Source organism: Ricinus communis, chromosome 5 (genome assembly GCF_019578655.1).
Source record: "Ricinus communis isolate WT05 ecotype wild-type chromosome 5, ASM1957865v1, whole genome shotgun sequence".
NCBI lineage: Eukaryota > Viridiplantae > Streptophyta > Magnoliopsida > Malpighiales > Euphorbiaceae > Ricinus > Ricinus communis.
The window spans coordinates 29592578-29618613 of record NC_063260.1 but is presented as its reverse complement, the minus strand read 5'-3'; the positions used below and the strand labels follow the sequence as shown (position 1 = coordinate 29618613).

Here is a 26036-nt window from a genome sequence, read left to right as displayed (position 1 = left end):
TAATTGATTTTATTAGTTAAAATTTTTATTTAACTTATTTTAAATAGTAAATTGATTTAAATATCTTTCTTTAAAATAATATCATATCTTTTTTCGTTTTTTATTTTTTATCCATTTTTAGCACTGTTTTTTAAAATTTTATTTATTATTTAAGAGATTAAAAGAAAAAGTAAAATTATTTTATTTTTCTTATTTATGTAAATAAAAATTAAAAAAGTTAAATATTATTTACTTATTTTTTATTTTTATACATTCATCTTAGAAAATAAAAATGAAATATATTCTTTTAAAGGAAAATATATTTTTTTTACTTCAAAACTATAAGAGAAAAAAGTAGGTAAGATAATTGCTAATAACTGTTTACTTATTGACACGTTTTAGTTATTTCTTTAATTACGAAAGTAGGTAAGAAATTGATTAGAATTTAAAGATTGGACTAGTTGTTATCAGTATAATGCAATTAGTTCATTCATTTTTTTATATAAAAAAAGGAAGCAACTTCATTTTATTATGATTAATTGCCAAATAATTTTAGTATTTTACATTTGTTTTCAAATTTACCCTGTTGCTTTCATTTTTCAATATTAACAATGTATTTTTATTGCTAATTTCAGTTTTAATATCAAATGAAATTATATAATATTAGCTATAAAAAATTATATTAGTATTAGATTTGCTAATTCATCCTTACATACTTTAAAAGAAAATATTATTTTTTACTATTTTTATTTTATTCATTTATTATCAGATGTGATTGAAAGAAGAGGGAACAACCACAACGTTACGCCCTAAAATAGAACTATACGAAGCCCTTCCGAATGACTTAGAATTCCGTCTACTAGAGCAAGGGAAGGATTTTTGCTAAATTTTAGATATTTAAAACTTTAACTGTTTTATAATAAATTGAAAAGAGATTAAATTGAATAAAATATTAAAAAAATATTTGCTATTAAATTATCCATTTAGTTATTTAAACAAATTGAAATTAACATCAAAATACATAGTCATAAAATTAATGATCTTAAATGACCTACCTTTACTAATTTTAATATAATTTATTTTCAATTGATAAAATCGGTCTAAGAATTTTTGTATTTCGAAAGAGTAGCCCGCGGTGCTAAAAGAATACAGATTTAGTCAAGTAAATTGGATTATTGGGGTATTCCTTAGAAATTAAATTTGATTTATCAGTTGATGAAAGGACTTAAATGATTGAAACATTGCAACAGAAGTGTGTTGTCCTACCTTGATCATGACTGTGACTTTTTGGAAATTGATTTTGTTTCTATGCTAAGGTTCGGCCAAAAATGAGATTAGGTGAGAAAAAGAAATTACATATGCTTTGTATCTTGTTTTTAAGGAATTAGGTCATGTTTTTACTTAATGTTTGTGCTATCATTTTTGTACTCTTTAATCAAACTCATTATTAACTTTTCTAATCGTCAAATTTAGGCACTTCACGACAAAAAATAAAATAAATATATCAACTTTAATAGTTTAATCATTTTAACACTTTAATTTTTAATTTAATTTTATAAACACTTTAATTTTATTTTATAGAAATCTCCAATATTTTTAACTTTTAATTTAATCTTACATTCACCTAAATTTTATTGATATTAAAATACTTATATATAATACGTAATAGAAGTATAAGCTTTTTATAAAAATTATAATATTAAATAAAATATAAAGATTAATTATATGTGATAATTAATTAATGAATAATATTCTTAAACATTACTTGCTATATAACAATTAAAAAAAAGATGAACTATAATTTAAAATGGTTAAAGAAAAGACTATTATATTGAGATGGAAAAAGTACTATCATTATATTAATTTTATAATTTTACGTGGAAACAGGATTCATTACAATTTATCGTTTTAATTAATTCGCTTAATAATTTATTGTATTTCTCTCTTAAAAATTAATATTAAAATAAAAAATACTTATATATATTTATTGTATTTTTCCATTTTTGTGTGTGTATACATATGTTGTTGATAAGATATAACCAATAAAAAAGAAAAGGAAAAAGAGAGAGAGAAACAAGAAAAATGTAGTATTTATAGCAGAGAAGAGTGTACCCGCCAAGTACATGATCTACTGAGAGCTGTTTATCTGCAACAAAAAGGACAATCGTGCCCGAAACAGAAAAGCTGCCACTTCAAGATTCTAGAGAGAGAAAGAGAACGAAGGGGCAGCAGAGGAAACAAAAACCATAACATAGTAATACATAACAAAAATAATATAGGTGAAACAGAGTCCTGTCTGTCTGTTTTCTTGGTTTTTTAATCCTTTTTTAAGTTCTTTTTCTTCTTCTCCTTTGTTTTTGATGATCTTCCTGTTTAGAAATACTTACCTTCTTCTGTTTTGTAATTTCTTTTCAGGGCTTTGCTGAAATGGATGACAAGTCTGAAACTTTGGAGGCTGTGTTGAAGGAAGCTGTTGATTTGGTATAATAAAAAGAAAAAGAAAGAAGCAATCAAACCCATGTTTTAGTTTTGTTGTTTCATCAATAAAGTTCACTTAATTTTGTTTTATTTTGATAACTGGGTTTTCTTTTGAATGATGAATTTGGAGTGTTTGATTGAGTGCAGGAGAATGTGCCAATTGAAGAAGTTTTTCAAACACTTAGGTGTAATTCAAATGGTCTCACAACAGAAGCTGCTGAGCAAAGGCTTACCATTTTTGGATATAACAAGCTTGAAGAAAAGCAGGTTAATATTAATTCACTTTTATTTGGTTTCAGTCGCCACCTTTCTTTTAAGGGAATTATATGTTATGCAAGGTATAAAATGATTCCAAGCACTTGCTATTCATTTTATCTTTATTTTTTTTAATTCAAATAATGGAGATTTTAGAAATTTCTGCATATTAAGTCAGTCAAATAAAAGGGAAGTTCTTTCCTTTCCTACTCTCTCTCCCTATTTTTTCTTTTTTGCAGTACTAAAGATAATTTATAATGACTATGATTTGCGTTGCTTTTATCTTGCAGGAGAGTAAGTTTTTGAAGTTTTTGGGGTTCATGTGGAATCCTCTTTCATGGGTAATGGAGGCAGCAGCTATCATGGCTATTGCACTTGCGAATGGAGGGGTCAGTACTTCTGTCTTTTGTTCTTCATTATTTTCTTGTTTCTTTTTTTTTTTTCTTTTTTTCTTTTTTTATGAAATTTTTTACTTTTTGAAATGTGCAGGGGAAACCACCTGACTGGCAAGATTTTGTTGGAATTATTATTTTGCTTTTCATCAACTCTACGATAAGTTTTATAGAGGAGAATAACGCTGGAAATGCTGCTGCTGCTCTCATGGCCCGTCTTGCTCCCAAAGCCAAGGTATGGATAGGACAGTCTCTTATGTTCATTTATTGGTATATCTATTCTTACTGCTAAATTGGCTTTTGCATTTGGATATGCTAGAGTTATCAATTTAATATCTAGGTGAGCTTTTTGAAATTTCTGGTCTCATTTGTTCTTCTCTTCTTAACATAACTGTTTCAGGTCCTTCGAGATGGGAGGTGGATAGAGGAGGATGCCTCCGTTCTAGTTCCTGGTGATATTATCAGTGTTAAGCTTGGAGATATCATTCCTGCAGATGCTCGTCTTCTTGAAGGTGATCCTTTGAAAATTGATCAGGCAATTTTTGCAACTTTCTTGCCCTGTTGATTAAATTTAGATTTAATAAAGTCGAAACATCTAATTAGTCTGCTGTTATAATGGACTGCAGTCTGCTCTTACTGGCGAGTCTCTTCCTGTGACAAAAGGACCTGGTGATAGTGTTTATTCAGGTTCTACATGCAAGCAAGGAGAGATTGGAGCCGTGGTCATTGCCACTGGTGTTCATACATTCTTTGGCAAGGCTGCCCACCTAGTGGATTCAACAAATCAAGTGGGACACTTTCAACAGGTAAATGAGACCCAAATTTACTTTTTTTTTTGGTTCAACATAGTTATCAGAACAGAAATAGAAATGGATATAATGTTATGAATATTGTTTCTGCTGTGCTGATTTGGATCTATATTTCTAGAACTTTCTTAGTTGTCTATATCTTAAATATTTAGTGGATGTATTCCTTTGACTTTTTTTGGTTTTGCTTAACAGGTGTTGACTGCAATTGGGAATTTCTGTATATGCTCCATCACCGTGGGGATGATAATAGAGATAATTGTCATGTACCCAATTCAACACCGGCCATATCGGCCAGGAATTGACAATCTATTAGTACTTCTTATTGGAGGGATTCCTATTGCAATGCCCACAGTTTTATCTGTGACAATGGCGATAGGGTCGCATAGGTTATCTCAGCAGGTCGGTAGTTACAAACACAGATAATGCAGGGTGGTAACTCAGATGATTGCTTGTATGTATAAGCTATTTGTTAATTGTTGCAGGGGGCTATCACAAAACGAATGACAGCAATAGAAGAAATGGCAGGCATGGATGTCCTTTGTAGTGATAAAACTGGAACTCTGACCTTGAACAAACTTACTGTTGATAAGAATTTGATTGAGGTTGGCATATTTCTACAATTGTTATTGCACTTCTTACTTTTCATTTGCTGTTCCAACATTTTGCCTGGATTTGAATGAACAGATTGTAGCTAAAGGAGTAGACACAGACACTGTGGTTCTGATGGCGGCTAGAGCCTCTCGAGTGGAAAACCAGGATGCAATAGATGCTGCTATAGTAGGGATGCTGGCTGATCCAAAGGAGGTGGATTGATAGATGATATAATTGCATTTATGCATATACTTTTTGTAGCAAATATTACTGTCCATTTTATGTTTAAATCATACTGTACTTTGGCTATTCTATTAATCATTTTACTTTCTACTTTATTTGTTTGGCTTCTGAACACTATCAAGGCACGAGTTGGTATTCAAGAAATTCACTTCCTTCCATTCAATCCAACAGACAAGCGAACAGCTCTAACATATATTGATATTGAGGGCAAAATGCATCGGGTCAGCAAAGGTGCACCAGAACAGGTATAGCCATCAAAAACTATTTGTTAAAAATGTATTTGTAATTCCATATGCTAGTAAATCATGTTTATGGTTTGTCTATTAGATTTTGAATCTTGTACACAACAAATCAGAGATAGAACGTAGAGTTCATACAGTGATTGATAAGTTTGCAGAACGAGGTTTACGATCCCTTGCAGTAGCATACCAGGTAAAGTATATTACCAGTAATTGCTTTTCATTATATCATAAACTCAATTAAGCATACCAGTAATGCATACACCAGCAATAACTTCTTCATATTGTAAACTCTACTAAAATTTTTGGTATTGTTATCAATTTATGCGCAGGAAGTTCCTGAAGGTAGAAAGGAAAGCTCTGGAGGTCCATGGCAATTTATTGGTCTCATGCCTCTGTTTGACCCACCTAGACATGATAGTGCAGAAACAATAAGAAGGGCACTGAATCTTGGGGTAAATGTAAAAATGATAACAGGTGCTTATCCATTTTTCTGAAAATTTGTGCTTCGGTTATCTTCAGCACCTTTAGTAAATGGGTACGACTAGGAGAGTTCAGTCTTGTCCTCTTGGATAATTTTTATTAACAATTGCTCGTCTTTGTTTTCCTTTCAATCTCCATCAGGTGATCAACTGGCAATAGGTAAGGAAACAGGACGCCGTCTCGGAATGGGAACCAACATGTATCCTTCATCAACCTTGTTAGGACATAACAAAGATGAGTCAATTGCTGCTTTGCCTGTAGATGAGCTTATTGAAAAAGCTGATGGATTTGCTGGTGTATTCCCTGGTATTTCAGCCTTTTTCCACTTTATGCCTAATGATGGTTTTTGGACTAGTTCACATCAAGCTGCTCAATAGCATAAATTTTGATTGCCGCACTACTGGACCACAGATCCAGTGTTTTCCACTTGGACATATCGACATCCATTCTAAATGAGAAACCTAAGTGCAGTGGATGGTTTCCTGTAATATAATTTATATCACCAGATTTGATATATCCATAAGGACCATAATAAGATTCTGTTAATTGTTTCCGGATTTTGCCTGATATCTTTTCCTTTTGTTTTTCCTGGCTTCACTTCACTTTTGGAACAGAACACAAATATGAGATTGTGAAACGTTTGCAAGCTAGGAAACATATATGTGGAATGACCGGTGATGGAGTGAATGATGCTCCGGCTCTTAAGAAGGCTGACATTGGGATAGCTGTTGCGGATGCAACTGATGCAGCTCGCAGTGCTTCTGACATTGTCCTAACAGAACCTGGTCTCAGTGTTATTATTAGTGCTGTACTAACTAGTCGGGCAATATTCCAGAGAATGAAAAATTACACAGTAAATTTTATCTCCAAATTTTGGAAGATTCTATTATTTAAAACTTATTACAGAATAGACTGGCTAAGTTCACTAACATGTTTCTTTGTAATCTACTACAGATATATGCAGTCTCTATTACTATTCGTATTGTGGTAAGCTGTTTGGTGTGGGGTCTATACAACATAATTATTTCCATAGCTAAATTTGCAACTCTGGTGTTGTGATTTAGTCTGAGCAACATTGGTATTTTACAGGTTCCTCTTATTAGCTCACTTGATTCTTGCATTTCTTTCATGGCAGCTTGGCTTCATGTTACTGGCACTCATCTGGCAGTTTGACTTTCCACCCTTCATGGTGTTGATCATTGCTATCCTTAATGATGGTTTGTATCTATCTTGTCATAGCATGAATGTTGTTTAGGATAGATAGAAATTGATAAAAGTGCTGTTGGCTTTGGCAATTTGAAATCACTTTTTTGTTATTTCTGAAACCTACAATCTTTAGAGGCTAATTAGTTGCTTATAGTTATTCTTGGCTGTCTGGTTAGGTAGGAAAGATGCCAAAACTCTTGGGAATTGCACTTTTTTTATTTGCTTATAGTTATTCTTGGCTGTCTGGTTAGGAAAATCTTTCTATTCATAGTTTACGAGGTGTACATTGTGGCAGGTACTATTATGACAATATCTAAGGATAGGGTGAAACCATCCCCTCTACCAGATAGCTGGAAGTTGGCAGAGATCTTTACAACTGGAATCATCCTTGGTGGTTACTTGGCTATGATGACTGTCATTTTCTTTTGGGCAGCATATAGCACAGATTTCTTTCCTGTAAGCTCAGCATTTTTAAATTTCTGCTGGAATCAGTCCCAGTTTGAATTTCTCTGCTGAGTGATATGACATGTATGACCATCACATTATTAACTTAGTCTTGTTCAATCATTTTTGATGTTGTCTCTTGCCTTCTATTTCAAGATAAGAGACCATTGTAATCCTACTTTTTTTGGTGGAAACTATTAACTTAAATATGGCACTTAGAGACAATCTTGATCTTTTGATAGTGTTTGTTCGATTGTAGTCAGTGATTCATCTACTTGCATAAGATATGATCTTACAGAGATGCCTATTAATATATCTCTTCTATCTTTGCTTTCAGTTTTCATGGTTTTATTTTCTTTGCGCATAGTAGACTAGTTGCATAAATTGACACTTGCAATTCTCAGAGAACTTTTGGAGTTTCAAGCCTTCAAAAGAAGGACGATGACGACTTTAGAAAGCTTGCCTCGGCAATATACCTGCAAGTGAGCACCATAAGTCAGGCACTCATATTTGTGACTCGGGCTAGGAGTTGGTCTTTTGTTGAACGTCCTGGCCTCTTACTTGTAGCAGCTTTTGTTATTGCTCAGCTGGTGAGTGAAGGTTTTAGCCTCCGTTTCTTAATGTCTAATATTACTTAAAAATATAACTCCTTTTCCCCTGTTTCACTTGTACGGCAGATTGCTACTTTGATTGCCGTCTACGCAAACTGGAGTTTTGCTGCAATTGAAGGCATTGGATGGGGCTGGGCTGGTGTTGTCTGGCTCTACAACCTCATCTTCTATTTCCCACTTGATTTTATCAAGTTCATTATCCGATATGCCTTGAGTGGGAAGGCTTGGGATCTTGTGATTGAGCAAAGGGTACAGATACAGAATAGGTTCAATGGAGTTGTATTGGTGTCTGGAGTCTCTTCTTACTGACTATTTGTGGTGGGATTTAATTGTTTTGCAGATTGCCTTCACAAGGAAAAAGGATTTTGGAAAGGAAGAGCGTGAGCTTAAATGGGCACATGCTCAAAGGACCCTACATGGGTTGCATCCACCTGATATCAAGATGTTCAATGACCGGAGTAGTTACACAGAACTTAACCAGATGGCTGAAGAGGCAAAAAGACGAGCTGAGATTGCAAGGTATGCTTGCTGACAATGAATGAGGAGTGTCGCTATATATACTCGGTTATGATAATAATCACCTAAATAACACAACATACTTAGCAAATGTAACCATCAAGCAACAGATCTTCCTATATAAAATTCACATTCTGTTCTAATGGTTGAATAACAATGTTAAGCTGTAAAATTTAAACTTCAATCTCATATATTTTGTGATCAGAAGAATGATCGATGTGCTTTTAGCCAGTGAGTTGTTAGGGTCTGTTAAAGCTTGATATCGTTTTTTGGTGCTTGCAGGCTCAGAGAACTGCATACCCTTAAGGGGCATGTTGAATCAGTAGTGAGGCTGAAGGGTTTGGACATCGACACAATTCAGCAAGCCTACACTGTCTAATAAAAACAATCCTTTTTCCTGCCTCAGAGGTATACTTGTTAAAATGAGAGTGAAATATGTAATTGATCTTCTGAATGTATAAAAACTATATTTTGTTGGCAGCTGTGTATCATAATCTAGGTCAACGTGTGTCCCTGTGCATACAACAGAACTTTGTAAGCTTATTTTGCTGCTCAATATCATTAATTTTCATCATATGTTTACTATCGAACTTTATTAGAAGCTAGGATGACAACAATTTCCATTCAAGTATTCTGAAGGATGGTAAGAATATGAAAGAAATAGCAAAAAGGAGTTCATGCTGATTTCTTGTTTAAGCTTAGCGAATAACCAAAGAAATGAGATTCAACAAAAGGATTTCTGTTCAAGCTCCAAAATTAAATAAGTAAACCATAAATATGTATTGCATTCTCCAAACCTGTCAAGCTACTTTGTTCTGTGATCCTAAATACCAGATGATAACAGAAATGAACCAGATTTTTCTCGCATATAGTAGGAATATTGAAGTGTTTGTTTTTCCAAAAGCATTAAAGCTGTATATTTGAAGGTGATCAATTCCTAGTAGCTTTTGTCAATAGCATCACCATTCATCAATCAGAATCAAGGCATCATCTCCAATTGCTATTGCTATCACCAATTCAATGAATTCACTAGACCTTTGGAGGCCTTTTGACACAAAGATATTAGAACCCTTTTAACTCCCTATACTACTTGAATTTTCAGGTACTATTAATGGTATTAGTATATGGGATGTGATGGTATGACTAGTTAGACGACAGACATGGAAATATCACACAAAAGACAACTACAGCGATCATAGATTGATGAAATTATTGTTTATCATCATATCATCAGTAACAGCAGAGAGTAGAAAAAAGAAAAAAGGAGTTATCAACCTGTCCTGTTTGGCAATTGTACATACATAATTGAACAACATCAAGCAGCCCTGTGCTTCTCGATCTTCTTCAGAAGCTCATCCTTCTTGGCTCCTACCACCCTATCCACTTCTTTCCCTTTCTTCACCAGCACAAATGTTGGCATTGCCTGCACTCCAAATTCTTGTGCTACACCCTATCACACACAATACCGAAATTAACCAAAATCATTCAGGAAAGAAAAAAAGGAACCACCCAACTCAACTAAACAAAAAGTAAAGACATAAAAAAACACATACAGGCAATTCATCAACATCAATCTTGGAAAATTGGACATCACTATACTTAGTAGCCATAGATTTGATTTCTGGTTCCATGAACTTGCAAGGTCCACACCAAGAAGCAGCAAAATCTACCACCATCTTCCCTCGAAAATTACACAACGACAACCACCAAATAAATTTTCAGACACCCAGATCACAAGATCAATAAGCTAACCAAATTGTTTTAGAGAAATACGAGAGAGCAAGGTGATATATATACCAACTGTGATGAATCTTTGATGGAATTGAAGTGAAGCTGCCAACGTTCAGATGAGTGGAAAGTTTGCACTCCAGAATGATCGCCTGACAAAGAGTCTCCGGCGGCTGCGGAGTCGCCAACAAGGGCAGAGAGAATCGATCCCATTGTTTTTTTTTTTTTTTTTTTCTTTTAGTTTTCTTAATGAAGGTTCAGAGAAGAAAAAGATTCTTGTTCTTGGAAAGGCGCAGTTTTAAAGCTTTGTTAATGGAATTTGCGTTTTATGTCGTGTCCTCGTCAACTCTCATCTGCTTATTTGATTTAGTAAAGAGGTAATTACTATTTACCCCTTAATTTTTGCCTTAACACGAGTGCTCCCGTCTCTTTTTTATTATACTGAAATTTCATTATATCTTTTATAAAATTATTTATTATTTTATGCAGATTGAATTAATAAATAAATTATAATTTTAGTTTTTAATTATTAATGAGTATGGAACTCATTAAAATTATTTTTTATTATATTAAAATAAAATTTCTAATACACTTGGTGCCTAACTCAAGTGGCTTGAAGGTGAGAGGTCTCGAATTTGAGTCTTTTTCCGCATTAAATGAGTTTTTATCTCTATATCGAGTAAGAAAATAATTACACTTTATTATATAGTCTATAATATGTTCAACCTCCAATAGATAAAATAATAATAAATGATCTATTTTAGTAAAAATAATAATTAGTTTTATTATTTAACAAATATAATTAATTACTATTTTACACTTATTCTAATCTTTAGTATAATTTTCAAAAATTTAAATATTTTGAAAATATTTACATTTGGAGCTATATTATTAAATTGCTATGTTCTAAATTGAATTATTACAACAAATATATATATATATATATATATATTTGTGATTAAAACTATTTACTTTGTTATTATTTTGGTTAGACTGAGCCTCATATTTAATAGTTTAAATTTTTAGATTTATTAACATCTTTTCTCAAGTGATATTAAAACCATTAAATTATCATTTCTAATATATTACAAGACACATATCATGTATCTTCCATCATCAAATCAAAATAAATCACTTTGAGCCACAATTATGATATTCAAAGATGATTAATAAAATTAAATAGTAAAATTAAAAGGTAATTCATCAATAGCCAAGGGCATAATTAACTTCCCACAAAATTATAACTTATTATTATTTTTGTTAGATACTATAACTAAATCATACTAAAATAAAAATTTACTCTAATATGATAAAAACATAATTTTAGACAGATTTAATATTTATTAGAAATTCAAAAAATCAGATTATAATTTTATTTATTAATCAATTTTTAAATAAAGTAAGTAATACATAGTTCTGTAAAAATATAAGAAGAGTTCAATATAATATAAATAACAGAAGCGACAATCAAAATATTAATTAAAAAGTAGGGGATAAATAATCGTAGTTATCCCTGTGTTCTTGGGCTCTTCTTTGATTAGTTGGAAATCTAAGCAGCAAAGCACGGTGTCACAAAATTATGCAGAAGCAGAATATCGTGCAATGGCTATGACTACAGGTGAATTGGTATGGTTGAGCTATTTACTGACAGACTTTAAGGTGGGTTTCAAACAACCAGCACTAATGCACTGCGACAACATCTCAACACTTCACATTACAAAGAATCATGTGTTTCATGAGAAAAGGAAACATATAAAGATGGATTGTCATTATATAAGAGAGAAGTTAATGGAGGAGTTCATTCAAACTGAACATGTAAAGACTACTGAGCAAATAGCGGACATCTTTACAAAAACTTTACATCCAGGGCAGTTCCATTTTCTTCTCAGCAAGATGAACATTTGCAACATATGTGCTCATCTTGAGGTGGGAGTATCAGAAGAAGAGTGCATCCACGTCAAATGTGAGCCAGGCAGCACATAATTCTGTTTAGCTTTTGTTAGGGTATTAGTCGAAGTTGGTTATTTAACCAACCTATTACATTTCTCTCTTTTGATGAGCTGGCAGCTTAGTTAAGCTGAAAACCCCGTATATAAGTGTTTATAACTAATTTAATGATGGATTACACATTATACACTAAATTTTCTTCAGATTACTTTTGTGTTAAAATTTATATCCTTTTCAATTAAAATTATTACTTAATTAGAAAATAACATATTTGTTTATATATTGATTCTATTGTAATATTATTAATATAATGACTTAGAAAGATATAAAATTACTTATTTGTATAATGTAAACATGTCAAAAGTAAATATTCATTTTGTGTTAAAGTTGAGTAAGCATACACAAAAATTTATATATATATATATATATATATATATATATATATTGCAGTCTTGATTTTCATATTAAAAGTACGTGATTTATATTATACATAAAAAAAGAAAAAAAGAAAAAGACTTTCTGATGTAACTGGGAAGCTAATGACTTAGCTGAAAAAGACCTCGTGGATGAGTCCCCCCGGCTAAAATGGTGAAGCCCAAGTTGTGTCGCTTTGCAAGTCTGAAATGGTTCTGTCTATGAATGTTTGAACTATCAGCCCACGCAGTACTTCTCTTCCATCTTCTTTGTTTTCTTCCGAATCACCCATTTTGCAGGTGCATGCCCACGTCACACCTACCTCTTACTGAGTTGGGTCCTTGGGCCATTCAAACTGGTATAGTCTCTCCCGAACCCTCCCTCGAGCTTGAACTTTTATTTCATATGAAAATTGAAATTTTATATTATGTTAAACTGAAATCTATTTGCAAATGAAAATCTATTTACAAATGAATTATCATGTTTTTCTATAAAGTAATAATTATGAAGTTAATTTCAAATGAGATATTTTAGTATTATGAAATATATTGAATCACTAATATGAAATTTATTTAAAATTGTACACATTTTGTTAACATTTAGTGTTATAACCAATTTTACAAATATAATTATGTAAAAATCTTAAATAAGTTTTTTTTAAATATATAAATTTTAGATTTTAAAATGAATTTTATGAAGTTTATGGAGTTGTTTTCAACTAAAATGGATTGGGGTTTAAAAAAAGATGAATCATGTTTAACAATATTAAAAGGACAAAGGAACAATTTGCCAATGAGTCAAATAGATCCATAGCTCCTATTTTGAAGCTAAATAAATTCAAATATTAACTAAATTCAATGTTTGCATTTCACGCGTCTATTAAAGAGGATGAATTGAATATTTATTAATAAAATTAATTAAGGAAAACAAATCAAACTCTTTTTCTTATTTTCATCTTTTGTACTTCCGTATAATTATAATTATCACATCAATCCATTAAACCAAAAAACATTCAAATAAAAATATATGTAGAAATTTCATTTTCAAATATTTTCAACTCATCGGGTATCACAACACTATCATTATTTGATCTTCCTTTTAGTTCAATTAAAACTGCCATTGCTAACCAAATCATCCATACAATCTCTCTCTAGCGCAGCTCGTAGTTCTCTCATTACCGCAACCATGAAGCTAAGCTTTGCCATTGACAATAACAAGGAGGATTTGATGCTAGGCCTTAAAGATTTAGTTTTCTTTTTCAATTTAAAATTACCGGGCTTAAAATTTGTGTACATATATATATATATATATGAAACATTTTAGGTGTTTTGATATGGTGGCTTTATTATGGGTTCGTTTTATGTGATGGCTTGTTGGGGGTATGGTGATTTGTTATAGGTGTAGTGGCTTACTGCGGGTATGCTAGTTTGATAATTGATTTGATTTGATGGGTGTGGTAACAATTTTGATGGTTGATAACATTGGTTAATTAAAGTGATAGATGAAGATGGTATAACAACGAAATATAAAGATGAGGCAAATATAAAAATATATTGTTATTTACATAGAAAGAAAACCGAAATGAATATTCTAATATTATTTTGATGTATTAATAGGAATGAAGATGTAGAACTGGAGACGAAATAAATTGGGATTGATTTAGCCTTTAAATAGAAGTTGTGGGCTTAATTACTTAAAAAAATAAAATTGGATATATTTGATCCAACAACACAAGTTTAGAGTGGTATTTTTACCCTTTATTCATATTAATGGTTATGGATGTAATTATTATTATATATAAATATTAAATTGTTAATCTTATTTGGTGATATCTATGAAATGAGAAGTAATAATTAATGTAAAAAGACTGAATACAATTAGAAATAATTAATAATAAAAGAAATTAATACTTTCCTTTTTCTTTTAATTTTATTTAACCTAACGAAGGAACTTCGTGTCTATAATCTTGTTCAAAACCTAACAATCCAAATACAACAAAGAAAGAGCACTAGCCAGTCCAAATTTCAGCATTTGTTTACAATGAATTAAACGGACAATTCAAAAGAAAAGAAAAAGAAAAAACAAAAAGAAAAGCACTACCCAACTCAAATCTCAGCATTGAATTTGTGTAGCATGAACTAAAACGACAATGAAAGTGACATTGTTCCACCATTCCCACCACCTCCCCATGATCCATCAATCAAGTAGAAACAATCCAAAACCACATTCAAGTTTGAAATTGGCCTAGAAACCAGGACGATTAGTTGTGCTTTGTTTATTACAAATGCACAACCACATCATCAGCATCATTACACCACAAACAATGAATGTGCAACTACTCCAAATTGATTAGCTTCCTCTTTCAATCGGGTTCATAGATCTTATTTTTTATATAATTCTTTTCCCATTTGTGCCCAATTTGGATGGAGATGTGATATAAAATTTAGAATTTACGTGTTATAATAAGTTAGATATTGTTTGTTGATGGTAGAAAGATGTAAACAACTAGAAGCCATTCATAGAATAATCGTATTGTATCTAAAAATAAATTAATTATATTTGTGTAAATTTAGATATAATCATAAAATAGAAATAAATCATCTACCAAAAGAATAAGAACAAACACTAGATTAAAATCTAAAAATACATTCAAAAAACATAAAAGATACTAAATTAAATAATCGAATATAGATCCAACTTGTCATTGAACTCTAAAGGCAACTCCAATTAATGAATTTTGAGGTAAATAAAAATGTATATAGGATATACAAAAAGCATTTTACTAAGTTGAGCTGATCCACATTCATATAGTTTCTAGAAATAGGACAAACATATATGCCTTAAAGGAGTGCACAAAGTATACTGTGGTAGCATATGCACCCAAAAAAATTGAAAAGGAAAGAAAAAAGAGCATAAAGAAAAGGGTAATAATTGAACAAAGCAAACAAATGCATGAACTTGGCAAGATCGGTGAATGACTCTTCCAACAATCGAAGTTGGCATCATATATCTCTCTATCCATTGCGACTTTAGAGGTCCAAAATGCTTTGCAGTTTCAGTTTGAGCAGATGATGTATACAGCTTACGAAAACACTTAACACGCCAAATCTGATTATGAGGTGCGCATCATTAATATGCCAATGTTTTCTTCCACTATATTATATTATTATCTTTTGTCAATATCATTACTCCTCTCTTCCACAAAATATATATACTTTTCTTTGTCATATCGTATCAAATATTATATAAAAAGGGTTATCCGTTTTTATCTCTTTAAATTGTATGTCTGATTTTCTCTAGTTTTTTCAAATAATATTGGAGGTGCCTAGATTTTATGAGTGTGTTGAGTAAGCCTCATGGATGGGTTATGATGTTTTTCCTCATTTAATATTAATAAAATTACTCTTTTATAAAAATAAAAAAAATAAAATCACTATTATATCTTCTTAAACCAAACATGGTGCCAACTTTTTCTAATTTTTAATTTGCTCGTATGATTGAATACGAACTCTTATATTCATAATAGAATCCGCCCTCTTCAATTTTGATGCTATTCAACTTATTTTTGTACTTCATACTTCAGAATGTCATTTTGGAAGTCTTTTAAGAGTCACTTCTAATTTGGATATTTCACTCTTGCCTCAATGTTTACTCTTCACTCTCGTTACACTATTTTTCCCATTAATTAACTAAGATGAATATATATAAGTCAATAGCGGCCATAAGTATGTGGAAAGGACAATATATGTGCTGTCTCGGGCCACTTGAGATGCAAAATGCTTCAAAAAAGTTTGGAGCTTAGAAACTCCACTGGTCTAACTTCCAAAAATACATAATTTCTTAATGGAAGTGCTCAAGAAATATCTCCTCCTTTCACCATTAGAAATATTTCTTTTTCTTTTTAAAGAAAAAAGATTCTTTAATGGTTCAAATTAGAATCTTATTTTATAATGTGGATATCTTTCTACTGTCATGCATCAAAAATTATTCTAATGGTGATTGAATTTAATTTCATTGTAATTAGGATTTTTTTAAATGAAAATTCTTAAGAATATATATAGTTATATGATACACGAGTCGGCGAAGCATATTGTATATTGCATTAAGTGAGTGAGTTTTTACTTCTATAACGAGTGTAAAGTGATAATCATCTCTATATTATATAGTCCATGATCTATTGAGTTTTCTATAAATTAAAAGAAATGTAACAAAAACAAATATTATAAATACATAAACTGTTGGACCAAATTTGACCAAAGTATCATGAACAACATTAGCTTCACGGAAAGATTTGATTAAAAGAAAAAAGAAGAGGAGATCGAGATTAAGCCTTTTAATTTATACAAGAAATGTTTCATAATTTCTAAGGGAAATTAAAATGGTTAGTTACTATAGTAATGACCTTTTACACATTGAACAACAATATTAGAATCTGACTCCATCTTAACAAACAGAAAAAGCTGTATGTGCTTACTATTTGATTATAGAAGAGATGCTACTGGATTTTTGGAGAAGAAGAAATATTACAATTTTAGTATTATTCTTGTTAATTTTTTTAAGAATATAATTTCTTTTATTTTTTATTTAAAATTTTTAAAAAAAATAGGCGCATTGGAGACGATTTACCAAAATAATTTAAACTTGGTCTGTTTTTAATCTTTTAACACAAATTAGGGGGCAAATTTACTTTTATAGAACAAGTTAAAATACTAACTTTTTTTTTTTTACCGAAGATTATAAATCAAAATAACAGATTATAATAAAACAGTTGCATTATACAATATGAGTTTGTGAAGAAAAAAAAAACAAAATGAATAGTGATGATTATAATGTGGAATGGCTTGTGTCATCAACCTTTACATATGCTCATAGTGCATGTAGATTTCAACTAAAAGGAGAAAGAAATAGGAATGGAGAATATGTCATTTAGCCATGGATAGTAACTACAAGGAATTTGATTATGTTCAATTGGGTTCAACATTGGCATGTATCTAGAATATGGAATGTGATTCTTCATTGATGATTAGTGTTAGAATATATATTTGGATTGAGTATTAACAAATAATTAATGGAGAGAACTTGATTCGTTATAGCAAATCAATGCACTGAAGGGCAAGGATTCAGTTAATAAACAAATCATATATTTTAGTAGATTACTCAGATGTGAACTTATTGGAAAAAAGAACAATAGACTACTAAGTTATTATCCCTTTACCATATATTCTTAAGAAAATTATTATTATTATTTTTGAAAAAGAGAAAACAGAAAAAAGAGAACTGTTGTAAGTCTGAGCTTAAGAATCGAATTCTAAATTCTGAAAATGTAGGTGATGAGAACACTTGGCCATTTTTGGTGTCAAACATGTTGCTATCAGTCCATGGTAGTGGGTAGTTCCTGTTGTGTTGCTGTTCCTATGTATCATTTTTAATAGTCAAAATCAGGCATAGTAATCTTTAACTCAAAAAGGAGTCAACTTTCTGCAACAACAGCATTATTTATGTGGACATTTGCAATCTTGATGGTGCAACTCTTTCCATGAGAGGATGCCTTTTAATTGTGGGTATCCAGAGCTTCCATATGGTGAACGAGATAAGAATCAGGAAGACAAGAAAATTGAAGAGTGGTGTGTTAAATTAGAATCTTAATATGGTTGAATTTATTTATAATGTAATGAGGTTTTCTATTTCATTTGATATTTTAATTTAGTGTACCTATTTTTGAAATTATTAAACTTCTAATATGGCGATTAAATATTAGTGCTGAAAATTAAGGTCTCCAGTTTGAGATCTCTTTTCTTGCTTTAAAATATGGTAATTAATTTTTTACTTTTCATATTTATATCTTTATAAAAAAAATCCATGCTCAACGTAATAATACGACTCTTTAAACTTGTAGAAAAGCATCCGTATCAGACTATTTTAAAAATATTCAAACCTCACCGGACAAGAACAAAAAGATATATTTTGTGCTTTTTATGAACTAATTTTATCAATTTGTTTTTTGCCTCCGACTTTTTAAGTATAAAAACAGTTGTTAAACAATAATTGCAAATCACAACAGAAGTAATTGATTCCGGATGAAGTCAAACAAAGAAAAACACCCATAAAAACAACCTTTACGCTTAAATAACTGTTAGGCAGGATTAGTCCCCGAAATCTATATACTTAATTCGGGTTTTAATAAATATAATATAGGTTTACCTCCGAAAAATAAATAAGTTAATATTATTGTCGGAAACAAACAGGTAGATGAAGGGGCTCAACAATTTTGTGCTTGGAGGGAACATTATTCCAGTACCCATTAATTGAAATAGAATTAATTATCATGCCTGGTTCGTATCCATATTTATATATTTTGTCCCTGCGCTAACATATTCTCTATGTTTGATTGATTTATAATATATACTAGCAAATAGCACGCAAAGTGCTGCAGCTTTTCAATTATTTAAGACATTATATACAACAACTGTTTTAGTAAAATTAAATATATTTATCTAAGCACAATAATACAATTGTGCAATTTGTGCAGAGTAGAGCATGTGGATTCAAATAGAGAAAAAAAGTTGTTCCTAATCATATATCTTATATATACAAAATAAAAAAAAATAAAAAAAAAATCAAGGAAGATAAGTTTTCGTAATGTCTGATTTTAGATATAGACAATTCTCAGGATATAAGTAATTTTAATTATAACTTAAGCAACCCAAATTAAAAAAAAAATCAATTATTTGAAAACTTTTTATTTTTTAGAATAGAATAAGCGCTTTGAATAATGAAAAAAAGAATTATCTAAATTCAAATAATTAACTGATATGAGATCATTAATTAACATAGTTGTGTATAAATAAAAAGGATTTTAGTAGAGTACTATTATAAGTATATTTTTAAATTTTTAAATAATTTATTATTTAAACTTATTAATTAGATTGTTAATAAACTAATTTTTAATTTTTAATTATTTATAAATTAAAATTATATAGATGCATCTCATAGTTATAAAATACTACCGATTAAATTCTAAAAATAAATAAAAATAATATATTCAATTGACCAATAACTAAATTATATAATATAATATTTAATTATCTTAGAAATTATAAAAATTAAAAAAAAAAAACTCTTATAGATTTATGTACCATAAAATGACTCAATGAAATCATAGATAAAGCCTACTTGTGCAACCGGCATAAAAAGTTCAGCAATGTATTTAAGTTTCATGCAAAAATAAATAGATTAAAATTAGATTAGAAGGTAAATTGAAATTTTGGATGGGTCTAAGTTTTATCTATTACCAACCCATAATTAAAATATTTAAAGACAAGCATAGATTCTTTCGATATTTTGGCCAACTCTCACTCTGATATTGTACACAAACTTCGGGCATATGACAACGCTATTTAGCAACCAAAATCACAAAAGCATATCTTTGCATATTTTCTTAGGTTAAGTAATAAGTTCCTTTTAAAATGTTTTCTTTTTTGTTTTCATTCAATCATATTGAATCCAAGATTAATTAACTTTCACTAAATTATTGATAACTTTAACCAATCTTTTAACTTTGTTAAGCTTGAGTCACGTGACATACATACACATTCTATAATCCCCATTAAATTTATTTAATTTAAACCAAAAAAAAAATTATTTTAACAATTCTGATCCTTCTTTTATAAAAACAAAAAAAAAAATATGACTAAATCTACTAAAAAAATCATACAAGTTCGAGCCTAAAAGACTTTCCTATTATTTATCTATATTTTGATGGGAAAATAAAAATAAGGGTTTTACAGGAATATTATTGTGGACTCTATCATTATGAATTTATTTTTTAATTATAGGCAATCAATTGATACTATTTTAAATAAATTATTAATGTTATATATTTTACTATTTTAGATTATCAATAAATCCATATATAGCTTTTAATTATTTATACAAATCAAAATTATATTGATGAATTTTATAATTGTTAAATATCACTAATTAGATTTTAAAACTAAACAAAAAGTTTTAATAAATAAAAATATATTTAGTTGATCAATAACTAAATATCATACATAATTGACTAATTTAAAATTTAATTATATTAATGAAATATAAAAATCAAAATATTGTTAATGTACATAAGATGAACCATAAAATGGTTGAAGCAAAATCTCATCATGATCCGTCTTCTATAATCAAGTTGGACGCAGAAGAAACAAAAGTAGAAAAAAAAGCAAAAGCCAAAATAATTCAAAATTCCCCATTTTTAACAGTAATAAAAGGCAAATAGGATGCGCTTTCCTTAAGTAATGGTGGCCTAAGCTTTCCGTCATCATTTTTATTTTTTGTGCTCAGCTTTTGCATGAAACTGAGTTGACTCATCTAAGATTAAATCAAATTAAAATATTAAATTCAGTATTTGACAGTTTAATTTTTTGGTTAGCCGAAGGGCTTTCATTATAAACGTTAAGTGCAAAAATGCATTCTCCTCCTAAATTAAAATACTTTCAATGAGTATTTTATTTTATAAATATGTGTAATATTTTGAATAATTCAGTTTGTCTAAGAGAAATCATTCATTAAATAATCTAAGCAAAAAGAAAGTATACCATAGTATAAAAAATAAATTATTCAATGATAAATTGAAAAGAATTAAAAAAAAAATTGATTGTTGCTATTGATTCAATATTTTTCTAATTTTTGTGTAACTTTAATAAATTATAAGACTATTTTGCTAAATGAAAAGCAGAAAAACGGTTTTTATATGTGATTTTGGTGGCTTAAAAGGTTATTTATTAATTATAGTGAAAAGAACGAGATCCTCTAACAACAATTTGCCCTAATAGTAAGAAAATTCCCAATTTATTTGTATTTGATAATTTTGGAAAACTTAGTAATTTTAATAAAAGTCATTCCAAATCTCAAAATCTTTGATAATTTTAGCTAATTTTTAATTTTGGTCAAGATTGAATGACGTGACATGCGAAGTGGCATAATATGCATATTTCATGTAACCATCAATTTATTTAATTTGGATTAAAATTAAAAAATACTAAGACCCGGGTTATTTTTATAAAATTTTAAAAGTATAGCTAAATTTACTAAAAGTAGTATAACTTTGAGCTTAAAATATTCTCTTATTATTTATCAATATATTGATGAGAAAACAAAAATAAAGGGCAGGAAATGAACCATAAATTGGGATTGTTTCATACGATTCCAGGATGGTTATTGACGGAGTGAGGTTTGCTTTGTCAAAATCAATTGAGGATAGAAAATGAATGCCTGTGGTTGAGAATATTATTTATGCATTTAACAGTAACACTTACAAAGATAATGGCTACTGCCAAATTATTTGTACCATTACGCAACAATATCAACAATATGCAGTATGCAATAGGCTATTGATTTTCAAAGGAAAAGGCAAAGATTATTGCAAGAAAATAAAACAGTGCGATTTTGCACACTAGTCCTATCCTCAGTAACTTTAGGAAAATCAGAACATCACAAATCTTGCACACTCTCACACTGATTCACTTGCAGGCTTAACTTCCGTGGTGCTTCCGTAGCTACCTTTGTATCTGTAGTACTTAGCAAACACCAAGAAATAGCAAAAGTTGAGAGCACCCAGAACAGCAATCATGTAATAAAAGTAATCCAGTCTCCCTTTGTTAAGATCCTCAGCTAACCAATCTCTGCCATTAGATCCTGCTGTAGCATGGTGCACTATTGAAACAAGTATGCTACTTAGATAAAATGAACCTGCCAATCCAAGATAAAAGAAAGAACCAGCTATGCTTCTCATATTTTCAGGGAATTGCTTGTAGTAGAACTCAGTCTGCCCGACGGAATTAAGAGCCTCTGTTAATCCTGCAAGTGCTAATTGAGGCAGTAGCCATAAAGCAGACATAGATGATATAGCCCCTCTAGGCGAAACTCCTATGGTCGACCCTGTAATAGCCATGCGCCTTCTTCGCTCTTCAACCAAACCAGAAACAATCATGGTGAGAATTGAGAAAATGATCCCAATTCCCATTCTCTGGAGAATTGAAATTCCACCTTCTTTACCAGTGATCTTTCGAAGAGATGGAACAATAATTCGATCATAGATGGGAATGAAGATGGTAAGAGTTAACATGGCAAAGACTATAAATGAAGCACCAGGCACCTCAAAGCCACTGCTACCGAGTCTTCTATCTGCTTGAAGTGCTTGTAAAACTGCGTAAGTGTTTTGTTGAACTACTGGAATGTAGTAAATGATGCCTGATGCCCATATTGGGATTACTCTCATTATGCATTTTGCTTCTTCCACTTGTTGAGTCCCACAAAGTCTCCATGGATTGGCAGCAGAACCATCAGAATTGAACTGATCTTCATCCGTTATAATTGCAGCCTTGTCAAGCCACCTGTTCCAATAACATGGTTCTATTAGATTTTATCAATAAGATAAATGGGATTTCTATCTTTTTCTTCTTTTTTTTTACCTGAATTGATTTGTTTTGGGAAGCTTGGTGTTGATAGAATTAGTCGGCACATAATTGAAAAGACTAAGAGCATTTTCAGGCAGCTTTAACCTTCGCTTCTTAGTAGCAGCAACTAGTACTTGAATTACACTAATTATAGCACTCCCCTCAGGTTTCACTATGACATATAGTTTTGTACCGACGAAGAAGAGGCCACAGGACAGGAACATTAGACATGCTGGAATGGCCAATCCAATAGTCCAACTAATATTTGTCTGGATATAGACAATGAAAGTTGTAGATACCATCATGCCAAACGTGTAGGTGCAATAGTACCAGTTGAAGAAGCTATTGATGCCTCGCTTGCCCGCTTCAGTATGTGGATTGAACTGATCAGCCCCAAAGGCAAGGTTACAAGGGCGGATACCTCCTGCTCCAAGAACTAGAAATGCTAGCCCAACAAATAGTAAAGCCAATTGCCCACCCGTTGGTCCAATGCATTTGCCTATCTCCTTTATTGTGCAACTTGGAGGGTGCAAAGTAGGAATTCCCGCAGTGAGAGTTAATACTACCATTCCCTGGAAAAAAGAAAAAAAAAAAAAAAGAAAGATCAGAAAAATATCAAACTCATTGGTGCCGAAATTTTTTAGAACGTGCGGTTTCTAGTTCTAACTATATTCTAAGCCTAGACAAAACATTTTTAAGAATTCCCATCTTTGTTTTTAGCGTCGTGAATCGTGCTCTACTATTACTGATTGATAAAAGCAATTCTTTTAAATAAACAACGTAAAGGAAAGAATCACCCCCTTTCAATCGCACAGTAAAGCCTGCACCAGGCAATAACGATTCCTTTAAGGCAAAAGAAGTGAAAGAATTCGTCAAACCAGTCCAAAAAGAATAAAACAATTGGAATATTTGATCATGAGCGTATATATACGTTAAAATAGAAAAAGAAAGAAAGAAAGAAAGATTTTCTGTGGGGAAAAATATTTGGAAAGATGAAAAGAAAGTAGTAAAACAACATAAGGTTCTATAACATGATCAAAAGTTGGTAATATTGCATAAATTGTGTACCATGAGAGAACACATAGAAGCAATGGCAAGAGTCTTGTATCGTCCCAAATAGGTATCAGAGATGAAAGCACCAATTAATGGGACAGCATTTACAGTTCCAGTGAACACATTAATAACAGTGGTGGCTGTTATGCTCTTCATGTTGAAAACAGTAGTGAGATACACTATCAGGTTTGATACAGTGCCCATCGTCCCCAGCTTCTCAAAAGTCTCATTTCCTGCAAGTTACATTACATATATAAACATATAATTAACAAGACGGCATAAACTATTTAAAAAACAAATTTGAGTATATAATATACACACAAATATAAAAGACACCATGATACATATATATATTATATACCTATGATAAATGGCATGGCTTTAACTCCTCTATACTTGACAACATCTTCTTTAGTTGGTTCAGATTTCTTCTTGGTGATCTCCATTTGGATAGATGTTGTGAGAAGGAAGAAACAGCTGGTAGAGCAGTTCTGTTCTTGGTTCCGTGCCTTTCGAGTTTGGCCTAACACGTCCTTATATATAAGATCACAAGTGAAGACAAGGTTAACTTACAACGAATAATAAAAAAATATTAATTAAATAAAATTTTCTTTTCCGGTCTTTTTATAGAGTTCTAGAAAATAAAATAAGATTTTATAAAGAGCGAGAGGTCACAAATCCAAAATTATGCTAACAGAATTTGTGGCCCTCCCTTTTGATTCGTGATCATCTTATATTCCTTGTCCAGTGGCTAATGAAATAGTGTTACTTAAACCGGGTTTTCATTTCACATATGACTGCTCACATAATTTCTAAATGTAAATGTATGAGTGTGGTTCATTATAAACCCATGCCCAGTTGGCCATTCTATTTTGGACCCCCTTAACATTTTAATTTCTTTTCTTTTAAAAATTGCTCCGTTCCTCTTTACTGTTACCATTGATTTTCAAAATTATTCTATAAAATTCTTAAAATTTATACTTAATGTCTAGTTCAAACAGTAAAAATTTATCCTCTATTTTATATTAGGTGAGTTCTCACCTTCACCCTTACGGTGATTCTAGCGGAATGATTATTTTTTATTGTTTAATCCACGACCCATTATATGTTGTTCTTAAATTAAAAAAGTCCTTAAATTTTCATAAATTTCTTTTATAATTTCATATATCTTAAAAATAATTCTGAATGTAAAGATCAATTTGAAAGTATATTTTTAGATTTATTAAAAAAGATTTAACTAAGTTATATATATATATTAATGACTTAGTGGTCAAAAGAATTCTAAATCTATACAACTTTTGCCAATTTTAACTAATTCTTTTAATTTTGGCAAACATAGCTTCAATTTTTTCAAATTATTTGCAATTTTTTTAAATCAATGATAACATGACTTAGTTATATCATATCACCCCATAAAATTTTAATAATATTATAATTCAGGTCGTTATTATTAAAATAAAAAGAATGATCAAAATTGTTAAAAATCATATAAATATATATTCTTTTACATTAGAGTTATATAAATTTATTTTTGAAGTGTTATAATTTTTTATTCTTTCATACTTTTCTTGAATGGTAACTTTATTTTAACAAAATAGATAATAAAGATTCGGTCCATCTGATCCGATGACGGAAAAAATAAAATAGAAATGAAGTAATAATGTAACAAAAGTATATTGGTAAAGCACCTTAATTTTATAATTTATCTTTCAATTAAGCTCCTCCTATTTTTATTTTTTTTTCCCTCGGTGTCTCCTGTTGCACGAGTGACCAGCGAATTTATGTCCATACAAATTAAAATATTACAAACTCACTACTTCTAAAATTGTGCTTTGAGCTGCTTAGAGATAGCAATATGCCTCGATCTTATTATTATTATTATACTCATTTAGTATATATTAAGAAAAAGAAAAAGAATCTTATCTAATTGTGTAGCATTTAATTAGCATCTTGCGGAAAACATGTCATTTTACTGTCTATTTCTATGTTGCTCACGTTTTAATTTGTATTAAAACTATATTAGTTTATTTAATTAAGCTAGAGGAATCGGTTCACTCGTTTTTTTTTCTTTTTTTTTTAAATGAATGGCTCAAGTACAGCTTGATCCCACACCTTATATATATATATATATATATATATATATATATAATATAATTATATCGACATATAATAAAATTAGCCTTTTAATGGTAGTTGC

General features: G+C 30.4%; 3 protein-coding genes across 4 annotated transcripts; 1 reads left to right on the top strand and 2 right to left on the bottom strand.

Annotated features, from left to right (window-relative positions):
• Window positions 1-1997: 1997 nt before the first annotated feature.
• LOC8276012 (plasma membrane ATPase 2) lies at window positions 1998-8820 on the top strand. Of its 2 annotated transcripts, XM_015718158.3 has the most exons (22): window positions 1998-2258; window positions 2395-2460; window positions 2605-2724; window positions 3003-3101; window positions 3202-3339; window positions 3505-3639; window positions 3731-3910; window positions 4106-4312; window positions 4396-4515; window positions 4598-4717; window positions 4870-4992; window positions 5075-5179; window positions 5319-5463; window positions 5611-5775; window positions 6084-6322; window positions 6424-6456; window positions 6605-6686; window positions 6971-7131; window positions 7524-7709; window positions 7797-7979; window positions 8071-8249; window positions 8529-8820. In XM_015718158.3, the coding sequence occupies exons 2-22, from the start codon at window positions 2407-2409 to the stop codon at window positions 8623-8625; spliced, it is 2871 nt and encodes a 956-aa protein (XP_015573644.1). In that variant the 5' UTR covers window positions 1998-2258; window positions 2395-2406; the 3' UTR covers window positions 8626-8820. The 2 variants fall into 2 exon arrangements, with proteins under 2 accessions (XP_015573644.1, XP_015573646.1); XM_015718160.3 differs by lacking the exons at window positions 1998-2258; window positions 2395-2460; window positions 2605-2724; window positions 3003-3101 and having other exon boundaries at window positions 3505-3616.
• A 593-nt stretch (window positions 8821-9413) lies between these two features.
• Window positions 9414-10300, bottom strand: LOC8276013 (thioredoxin H2). The gene is made up of 3 exons (XM_002517412.4): window positions 10044-10300; window positions 9800-9922; window positions 9414-9696 (listed from the first exon to the last, which is right to left on the bottom strand). Exons 1-3 carry the CDS (start codon window positions 10185-10187, stop codon window positions 9562-9564), a joined length of 402 nt encoding a protein of 133 aa, XP_002517458.1. The 5' UTR covers window positions 10188-10300; the 3' UTR covers window positions 9414-9561.
• An 11288-nt stretch (window positions 10301-21588) lies between these two features.
• Window positions 21589-24382, bottom strand: LOC8276014 (protein NRT1/ PTR FAMILY 2.11). Its single transcript, XM_015718125.3, has 4 exons — window positions 24201-24382; window positions 23855-24072; window positions 22802-23358; window positions 21589-22723 (listed from the first exon to the last, which is right to left on the bottom strand). The coding sequence occupies exons 1-4, from the start codon at window positions 24283-24285 to the stop codon at window positions 21841-21843; spliced, it is 1743 nt and encodes a 580-aa protein (XP_015573611.1). The 5' UTR covers window positions 24286-24382; the 3' UTR covers window positions 21589-21840.
• Between the last annotated feature and the right edge of the window lie 1654 nt (window positions 24383-26036).

Coding starts and splice junctions, on each gene's coding strand:
- LOC8276013 (XM_002517412.4), bottom strand. CDS start 10,187: ATGGGATCGATTCTCTCTGCCCTTGTTGGCGACTCCGCAGCCGCCGGA. Junction 9,923..10,043: donor TCAAAGATTCATCACAGTTG/GTATATATATCA, acceptor TTTCGAGGGAAG/ATGGTGGTAGATTTTGCTGC. Junction 9,697..9,799: donor TTGATGTTGATGAATTGCCT/GTATGTGTTTTT, acceptor TGTGTGTGATAG/GGTGTAGCACAAGAATTTGG.
- LOC8276012 (XM_015718158.3), top strand. CDS start 2,407: ATGGATGACAAGTCTGAAACTTTGGAGGCTGTGTTGAAGGAAGCTGTT. Junction 4,718..4,869: donor TGCTGGCTGATCCAAAGGAG/GTGGATTGATAG, acceptor AACACTATCAAG/GCACGAGTTGGTATTCAAGA. Junction 7,132..7,523: donor ATAGCACAGATTTCTTTCCT/GTAAGCTCAGCA, acceptor TGCAATTCTCAG/AGAACTTTTGGAGTTTCAAG.
- LOC8276014 (XM_015718125.3), bottom strand. CDS start 24,285: ATGGAGATCACCAAGAAGAAATCTGAACCAACTAAAGAAGATGTTGTC. Junction 24,073..24,200: donor AGCCATGCCATTTATCATAG/GTATATAATATA, acceptor TGTAACTTGCAG/GAAATGAGACTTTTGAGAAG. Junction 23,359..23,854: donor CTTCTATGTGTTCTCTCATG/GTACACAATTTA, acceptor TCTTTTTTCCAG/GGAATGGTAGTATTAACTCT.